The sequence below is a fragment of the Dama dama genome, chromosome 9 (genome assembly GCF_033118175.1).
Source record: "Dama dama isolate Ldn47 chromosome 9, ASM3311817v1, whole genome shotgun sequence".
NCBI classification, from domain to species: Eukaryota; Metazoa; Chordata; class Mammalia; order Artiodactyla; family Cervidae; genus Dama; species Dama dama.
In genome coordinates this window covers 18440231-18449273 of record NC_083689.1, presented here as the reverse complement: position 1 = coordinate 18449273, position 9043 = coordinate 18440231, and the positions used below count along the sequence as shown (strand labels likewise).

Here is a 9043-nt window from a genome sequence, read left to right as displayed (position 1 = left end):
GTGGAGTAACTACTAAGCCCATGGGCCACAACTACTGAGCCTGTGCTTTAGAGTCCAGGAGTCGCAGCAACAGAAGCCTGCCCTGTGCTCAGCAACAGGAAGGTGAGTGCATGCTAAGTCGCTTCAATTGTCTCTGACTCTTTGTGACGTCATGGACTGTATAGCCCGACAGATGTCTCTGTCCACGGGATTCTCCAGGTAAAGAATACTGAAGTGGGTTGCCACGCCCTCCTTGAGGGGATCTACCGGACCCAGGGATCGAACCCGTGTCTCCTGTGGCTCCTGCATTGCAGGCAGAGTCTTTACCACTGAGTCACAAGGAAAGACCCTGAAATAAAGTCACACACAACAACGAAGAGTAGCCATGCTCGCCACAACTGGAGAAAGCTGGGGCAAAGCAACCAAGACCCAGCCCAGCCATAAAGAAAGAAAGAAAATAAAGTACATAAGGAGGTGAGGAGTTGGGGATGATATCATGTTCTCAGGGAAGGCCTCTCTGAGCAGGTGACCTTTGTGTGTAGAGACCTGATGGTGAGGAACCAGCTATGGGGACTATTTGAGGTGAGGACACCTGAAGCAGAGGCAATGGCACGAGCAAAGGCCCTGTGGCAGGGAGGACTTTGTGGGACTCCAGAAACCTTGAGGACTCGGGTGAAGGCAGAGAGAGGTGAATGGGGGTTGGGGTACAGCAGGGATTGCAGCTCGCTTCGGCCTTGTTGCCTTCTGTACCTGGCACCCAGCACTGGCTTGGCCTCTGGTGCCCCCATTTCCTGCTCTCACCTTTTCTCCTGAAATGTTGGGGTGGAGGGGCCAGCCTGTGGAGCTGGAGCTGTCCAGGCCTGCTTCCTTCTGGCAGCTCTGTGTTCCTGCCCGTGAGGGAGGAGGAAACTGGGGGCGGCGGAGGCACAGTTGTTCTCTCCTTCTGCTGCGGAGGGTGAGGGGGATGGCTGGTGGTGTGCTGTGGGGGATGGGGCATGCGGCTGATACCCTCTGTGTCTCTTCTGAATCATGATGGCTAGGTCAATGAAAGGCACGTTGGGGAACATCCCAGTGGTCCAGTGCTTAAGACTCTGCCTTCCAATGCAGAAGGTGTGGGTTTGATCCCTGGTCGGGGAGCTAAGATCCCACCTACTGCAGGTGCAGCCAATAAGTAAAAAATAAAATACTGAGACAGGTTAGGGGTAAACTCCATTATGGATGGCACAGGATGGAGGAAGCCTTGAGGGTGGAGCAGGGGTGGACTCTTGTAATAGGAGGGACATCCCAGAGGCTGACACTCATAGACACAGCCTTGTTTACCCATCCCTGCAGGGCCGCGGGGCTGTCGATGCCTAGACCCCTGCGAAGGGCCTCCACCCATCCAAGGAAGGCAGGCTCAGCTCTGCTTGGAACCGGGCCTGGGGGGAAGCTCATGTAGCTCCCACCCCCAAACATCAGACGGATTAGAAGGCAGCGCTGGGCGGAAGAGATAAGCGGCTGAAAGGGAGGAAGAAGCAAGGTCCCCACCCTGGCCCAAGGGTCCAGGGAGGGCAGGAAACAGTACATGGAGAACAAACTCCAGGTCTAGTCGTGAAAAGGTGGCTTGGACCATGTCTGACATGGAGTAGGTCCTCAAAAGCCAGAAGGTTTTTTTGAATCAGTAACCGGCAGGGCTGGGATTCGAACCCTGGATTGCTTCCCTATCGCAGACTGAAGCAGAAGGAGCCGGAGTCCTTTATAAAAATTTTATTGGGGGAGGGGGTAGAAAATTCGGGGTGACGCCCCTGGAATTGGATAAATAAATAAATAAATAGAACAATAAATCAGCCCCCGTGTGAGTCTGGCGGGGCGTCCCCCGGCCCGCGGGAGATGGCTGCGGGCTCACGCTGACGTCAGCTGGATGGCGAAGACCTCGCCCCCTGCCGGCACCTCCGAGGTACCCGCAGCCTCTGTTCCACCTTCAGCGCCTGCGTCCCTGCCGGCGCCGGCTCCCGCGCCGTTGAGACACACGGCCTCTCCTGAGCTCTCGGCCTCCTGCACGTTATACTCGCCCTTCTTGCAGGCGGTGGACTGCACGTAGAAAGCCAGGCCGGCCCCCGCGGCCAGGAGTGCCGCGCCCCCGGCCGCGCCGCCCACAGCGACCCAGAGCCACGGACCTGCGGAGTGGAGACGCTCAAAGAGGATGACGAGCTCCGGGCTCGGTCCACACGCCAAGCCCGGGCCACTTCCGTCCCCTCCCCACAGGCATGCAGTCAGTCCTCATGCGCCCGGCAGGGAGCATCAGGGAACTCAGCCTTGGAGGAAAAGAGTGACCCCAGTAAGGCCACCACCAACTCGGGTGATGCCCTTGACCCATTTTACACACCACCCCATCACAGGGAGGATATAAGCCCCTAACCCCAGGGATACCAAGTCAACCAACTCTCCTCACCCTCAAAACAATGGGGAGGGTGACCTGGTCATTCCTACTCCCCACAAAGACCCCAGCCCCTAGGGATTTCCCCAGCGGTTGAGACTCCGCGTTTTAACTGCAGGGGGCGCAGTTTCCATCCCTGGTCAGGGAACTAAGATCTCACGTGGTTAAAAAAAAAAAAAAAGAAGTTAAAAAAAAAAGACCCCAACCCCAACTAGAGATACACGAAATGAGAGTGGGGATCTTAGGGGCCTCACCCCGATCCTCTTCTCTCGGTCCCTCTTCAACCCCCTTCTCCACAGAGACACAGTAGAGGGTGAATTGTATCAATCTTCACCGCTCAAAAGTTAATATAAAGTCCCTCCTCATAACAGTCACATCCTCGAAGGTTCCCTTACTTTGACTCCAGTCAGCTCCCTGTCCCTCCACTTGCCACCTCGAACCCTCCATCAAAGCCCTACCCATCAGGGCACCCCTAATTTCTACCCTGGTTCACATCAGTCTCATCTGTGGAGGTTGAGAGGGAGGCAGGGGTGGGATCAATAATACCAAGGCCCAGGTCACAGCCGCCTTCGGATCCCTCACCCCGCCTCCTCCCCATTGCCACTTACCAGCCACTCGCACTGTGATGCGCCGCGTGTGGCGCCCATGCGCGTTGGTGGCTGCGCACTCGTACTCGCCACCGTGGCTGCCCATGGCGCCCGCCACACTCAGCGTGCTATTATTGCTCGACAGGCCGATGTTGAGCGCCCCAGGGGGTGCGCGCCAGCTGATCTGGGCTGGGGGCCAAGCCTCCGCTCGACAGGTCAACGTGAAGTTCCCGCCTGGCCGCACGCCTCCTGGAGGTGAAGCAGCCAGCTCGGCCACCACTGGGCGATCTATAGGGGACAGGAGGGGGAAGCGGGCCAGCTGCTGACCAAGTGCCCCCCTTTGAGACCGCCCCTCCTGAAATGAACAGGCAAGGATTCTGCCTTCCATCAGAGTCCCCTCCCCGTACCACTGGCCTGTTGGGGTTAAATTGAGCCCTGCTTCACTGAGTGGAAGGAGGTGGGGACCCAGGCCAGTGCCTTTCAGACCCAGAAATTGAGGGGAGCCGGCTCTTGTTCCCTAGAGTTTTCCTTCACCCTCATGTTAAGGCCGAGACTCCTTGTCCCTGGGAATGGGACTAGGAGAGGTGTCCTCGAACAACCCTGGGCAATCCCACCTCTTCTAGTCACTGTCTAGACCGAGTGCCCTCTATCTGGTGCTGCCCCACTCACATTCCACGCCCACGGTGATGATCCGGGCGTCCGTGCCGTGCGCGTTGGTGGCCAAGCAGCGGTACGTGCCCGCATCCTCTCGGGACACGCGCAGCCGCCGCGGCCAGGGCGCACCTTCTCGGGAGCAGCTCACTTGAGGGGAGGGGCGACCGCGGGCAGAGCAGGCCAGCGCTGCAGCCTCCGCGCCTTCCAGCCAAGACTGGTGACTTGGGCAGGTAGATTCATCCATTTGCGGTGGCGCTGCAAAACAGCCATGGGGTTGCGGGGTGGGGGGTGGGGTGGGGGGAGTGGGTCAGGGAGGGGCCGAGACCCGGAGCGCCCCCTACCCTCCGCCCGCCTGGGCCTCGCTCACACTCCGCGCTCACGGTGACCATCTTGACCATGGAACCGTGCCGATTGGTGGCATTGCAGATGTAGGTACCCGGTGACAGTTCGCTAGGGATGCGGGGGGCTCTGGAACCAGGGTCTGGGGGTGCTAGCGGCAGCAGCACCCCCTCACTGGTGCCTCCGGAGCCAACACACTCCACGCTTGGCTGTGGCTTCCCAGCCACCTCACAGGAAAAAAGTCGCCCAGATCCTTCTACCCATGTCCAATTGCTGGGGCAGCTCACCTCCTCAAACCTGGGGCCATCTGGGGAGCAGAGCAACTGGAAGTCAGTTATTCAAGGTTATTCTGACATGCCCAATCTTGAACCGTGTTGTCCCCACTCACATTCCACTGTCACAGCCACATTTTTAGCTGCCGACCCTCGAGCATTAGTGGCTTCGCAGCGGTAGGTGCCCGCATGCTCCCGGGCCACACGCATTAGGCCCTCGATGACCTCGGCTCCCCCAAAGCGCACACAGCTCACATTGGGTGGTGGGACTCCATGAGCCACACAACTCAGGGAGACCTCTGTTCCTTCCAGCCAGGTAATGCGTTCAGGGCAGCCCAAGCTGTCCAGTGCTGGTGCATCTAGAGAGGGGAGTATTGTTGAGTTTGGGTTTAGTGGACAGTCTAGAGTCCCTGGACCCTTTTTTCCCATCCTAGGCAGGCAGGCTACACTCTGAACAGGGACTGGCCACCGAAGCAAAGGAGTTTGGCACTGATCAGTTTTGAGGCTTCCTGAGCCCCGAAGTGTGCTTTTTTTTTCCCCCTGATTCCTACACAGTGCTCACAGGACCCTCCCCAGACTTTGACCTAAAAATTGTTAGCTGGTTTGGAGCACCCACCTTTCCAAGACTCAGCTCAAACGCCATGCCCCAGGTCCCCGTGGACACGCCCACCTCCTCCTCTCCATCCTTCTCTTAAGATCTTCCCATAATCCCGCTCACCACCTTCTCAAAATCCTGCTCAAAAGCACACCTCAGACCCTGTTTCTACCCTCCTCTGTAGTCAGGCCACCCCTAGGACCTGAGAACCAGACAGAGGCGCGCCCCGTGCACCCCCACTCACACTCCACTGTCAAGGTCACGTCCTTGACCGCCTGGCCTTGGTCGTTGGTCGCAGTGCAGCGGTAAGTGCCAGCGAGCGCACGAGTGACCGGACCCAGCAAGCCCAGGGCCAGCACCGCCCCGCCGTCGGGCCTCGCGCAGTGCACCGAGGGCTGTGGGTTTCCGCGGGCGTCGCAGCGCAGCATCTGCTCTGGTCCCTCCGGCCACGTCCAGCTCCTGGGACAGTCCGAATCGTCCAGACGGGGGGCGTCTGAGGGCAGGGGCATATATATACAGGAGCCTAGACGTGAGAAAAGTCTCCACTTCCACGACACGGCCAGAGATCAGGCAGGCCCTTGAGATGATGAGGAGGGAGGCGAGAGGTTAAAGGCCAACTCACATAGGACGCGCAGCTCTACGCTCTCGTTCTTACTCAGGGTCTCCCCGTCAACGTCGAGGGTGGCGTCGCAGAAGAAGCCACGCCTGTCATCTTTCTCGGTGGCGTTTAGCTGGAGCTGGACAGGCTGTCCCGGGGCCGCGGCTGGAATTCCGTCTAGTGTGACTAGGGCTTGGGTCTCCGCTGCGCAGGTTACTGTCACCATCGTCCCCTCGGGGGCGTTGGGCTCGCTCAGGGTCAGGAGGGGCTCCGGGAAACCTGGGGCGGGGGGCATTGGCCGGGAGACCACTGACCACGCCCCTCCCACCTCTCCAGGCTGCAGCTTAGTAACCCGAAACTTACCCCCTGCAGCCGAACAGTGCGTACAGTGCAGGTTCAGGAACGCCCATCTTTCCAAGACTCAGCTCAAACGCCACGCCCCAGACCCCTGTGGGCATGCCCACCCCACAGGTAGGCAGTTCAGGCTTCTCTCCCTTCTTGCCCCGCCCCCTCGAGGAGGTCAGGCCACTTATCTAGGTATCCTCATCGGGTCTGAGATCTTGCCGTTGGGGCAGCTCAGACTCCACCTCTCTAGCTACTATCCAGCAGGTCCAACATCTGCCCCGCCCCTTCGGGACTCCCAGGCCACGCCTATTCGGATACCACGGCCCCACCCACTATTGGCCCCGCCTTCGCCTTCCTCTGGCTCCACCCCCGAGGTCCCACTCTTACTGTAGACAGTCACGTTCTCCCGGGTCTCTCGGCTCTCGCCCCCCAGGGTCACGTTGCAGACCAGTTGCCTGGCGCCCTCCTGTTCTGCGCTAGCTGTGGCTGTGGTAGTGGCCATGAGAGCGTCTCCTTCGAGGGTGACATCGGGACTCAGCCTCTGGTCCCCCAGCGCCAGGTAGACGCCAGCCTCCGAGACTGGAAACAGCCCATCAATGACGCAGCTCACGGGTCCTTCTGAACCCACTTCCAAGAGCCGGGGGGCAGTGAGGCGAGGGGGTTCCGGAGGCAGGGCTGGTGGTAGAAGAACAGAGCTTGAACTTTTGTACCGAACGCTCAATATGTTCTAAGCGCTTCACATGTACAATAGTATGGAATTATCCTCAAGGCAGAGAGGAAAATAACTTTCAGCTGGTGAGTGTTGGAGCAAGAATCAGAATTCTGATTTCTCTGCCTTCAAAATTCTTAAACACCAGCCCGACCCCTCTTGGGCCCCTTCTCCTCCTGGCTACTCACTGAAGGTTCGGAGCTCTCTGGGGTCTGAGGTGTTTTCAAACAGCCCCAGGCCATGCGGCCGAAGGTCCAGCTCCGCACGGCACGAGAAATTGGCCCCATGATCCTCCCTGCGCGCCAGGACCGTGGCTGTGAGCACGGCGCCCCGCGCTCGGGGTGGCTCCCCGGCAAAGCTGCGGCGGATCAGCTCCTGGGTTCCCCGCAACAGGGTCAATGTGAGACTCCCACGAGGCCCAGCACCGGGGACCCTACAGCTCAGGGTGAAGTTCTCGCCCACTGGCTGCCAGGCAGGCAGTGGCACCAGCTCCACACGATCTGGCCGTTCTGCAAGGAGGAACCAAGGCTGTTGGAAATGCCAGGCTCAGAAGGATTTGGCTTGGAACCCCGGGGACCAAGAGGGGGAGGGGGTGCGGATTCAGAGGGTGGGGACGGGAGGAGAGGACCCCGTGACCCAGGGAGCGGGACCTGGAAGGGAGGGAAAGTAGTGGAATAAGAGAGTGGCCGCTGAGAACTCACGAAAAGTGCGAATGAGCCCACGCGCCTGCAGTGTGCGCCGCGCGCAGCGGAAGAAGCAGACCGGTTGGGTCTCCGGCTCGCGAATGTCCACCAGCTGCCGCGCCAGCCAGCGCAGACCCCTCTGGGTCCCATTCCGGCGCAGCGAGGTCTCCAGGCCACCGCGCTCGGGCCGCGGGCAGTTGGTGCTGCAGTTCAACCACAGCGATCCCCCGCGTTCCACGAGCGCCACTCGGGGCTGCAGGTCCGCCCAGAAAGGTTCCTGAGTGACGGCTGCTCGGAGAAACGCAAGCTTAGCCTGGGAGCCGCCTCCCTGGGATCTACCTGCCCCTCTGCCCGAGTCAGGGATTCCCAGAGAATGAGCAGAGGCCACAGCCGGGAGTTCCAAATCCTGCCGAGGTCTCGGGTTTACAAGCGCGCTCCCGCGACCCAAACCTCGAGGGTGTCTCTGGTACATGGCAGCGAAGAGTCCTGCTGTCCAAGGTGCCAGCAGAGTGATGGGGAAGCATACGGGGAGGGGAGAGATGGGAAATATGGGGTCTCCAATGCACACAGCAATGCTGGGAGGAGGGGACCCCGGGCGGAGGAAGGGAAACCACCTGGTTCTCACTGTTCTCGCCAAGAGAGGGGGAGACTGTGGTTGATGTGGAGGGGGTGTCGAAAGAGAGATGAGACTGAGTCAAGCAAGGGTAAGGGAGGATTCCAAACCCCGGTGAAGAGGTGAAGAGTACGGGAAGAGGTTTGGGGCTGGGCTCAAGAAAAGAACCGCGGGAACCGCCGACAGCCGACGGACTCGGTTGCCAGGGCTCCAAGGGGAGCGGAAACAGCGCCTTTGAGTCACGTCAGTTGGTGAGATCGGGTCTTCGTTGATTTCGAGTAGGGAAGATGCCGTAGGGACTATGGTGCACAGTAGAATATAAGGAGGTACCCCGGGAGGGGTCAAGGGAGACGTGGGGGCTCCAGAGCTCGAGGATGGATGCAAAAGAGCACCCAGGATCTCGAAGAAGGTAGGGTAGAGACCTGGGCGAGCGAGAAGTCAGGAAGCTGGGTCTTCAGTGTGTGTTGGGGGGAAGAGGGTTAAAGAAGAAGGCCCCGGGGCTCAAGGTGGGAGCAAAAGCGTGGGAGCGAGGCGAGGGCGGAGAGGGGAGGAGCTTGTGGCCGCTTCTCGGGTCCGGGAACTCCGCCCCCACCCTGTCCACCCTCAGCCAGATCGGCTTACCTGAGAGGCCGAGGAGCCCCAGGCCCAGGGCAGCCCAGAGGCCGAGCAGCGCCCGGTGCAGCCCTGGCGAGGGCCCTGGCATCGCCGCCGCGGGGGAAGCGCAGGAGGCGAGGGGACCGCGAGCGCTGAGCTGGGCTAGAGGACGGCGCTGCGCGGCGGGTGGGGTGTGGAGGAGGCTGAGTTGCGCTCGGGGATTGGTTTAACGTTGGTAACTTGGTTTCCAAGGAGGGGGCGGCAGCAGTGGCGGCGGTAGGGGGCGGGAAGGCGAGCTTGCACCAGGCTACCGGCCTTGGTGAAGGCGTGCTGGCAGGAGCTAGCGACCCCCGGGGTCTACATGGAGGCCGGCCCCATCGCCCGGAGCCTTCTGGGGGCGGCTGCGCGCTCCCGCGTCATCCCCGGCAGCGACGCGAAGGTTGTGGGGGATGCAGGGTTGTCCTTCGCAAACCCCCACCCACCACTTGCTTAGATTCCATAATGAGCTGGACTCCGAACTCAATCTCCATATTTAATCCCTCCCACCGGAGCCCCTTGAGGCGGGGATTGAGTTGGGGGCTAGGAGAGATCTGAGAAGCGGAAGCTGGAGGTGGGAAGGTTCTAGGAGAAATTTCGAGAGGCCTCGCTCACTGATCCTT

At 60.2% G+C, this 9043-nt stretch overlaps 1 protein-coding gene across 1 annotated transcript; it reads right to left on the bottom strand.

Annotated features, from left to right (window-relative positions):
• Positions 1-1734: 1734 nt before the first annotated feature.
• Positions 1735-8627, bottom strand: ICAM5 (intercellular adhesion molecule 5). Its single transcript, XM_061150273.1, has 11 exons — positions 8412-8627; positions 7196-7465; positions 6683-7003; positions 6173-6460; positions 5465-5719; positions 5087-5335; positions 4364-4606; positions 4004-4282; positions 3652-3891; positions 3004-3270; positions 1735-2135 (listed from the first exon to the last, which is right to left on the bottom strand). The coding sequence occupies exons 1-11, from the start codon at positions 8491-8493 to the stop codon at positions 1861-1863; spliced, it is 2769 nt and encodes a 922-aa protein (XP_061006256.1). The 5' UTR covers positions 8494-8627; the 3' UTR covers positions 1735-1860.
• Positions 8628-9043: the final 416 nt, after the last annotated feature.

Excerpts from the sequence above, each read along its gene's own strand:
- ICAM5 (XM_061150273.1), bottom strand. The coding sequence starts at position 8,493 with ATGCCAGGGCCCTCGCCAGGGCTGCACCGGGCGCTGCTCGGCCTCTGG. Across the intron at positions 5,336-5,464 it reads CGTAGAGCTGCGCGTCCTAT|ACGCCCCCCGTCTGGACGAT; the intron begins GTGAGTTGGCCT and ends CCCTGCCCTCAG. Across the intron at positions 4,607-5,086 it reads CGTGACCTTGACAGTGGAGT|ATGCACCAGCACTGGACAGC; the intron begins GTGAGTGGGGGT and ends TCCCCTCTCTAG.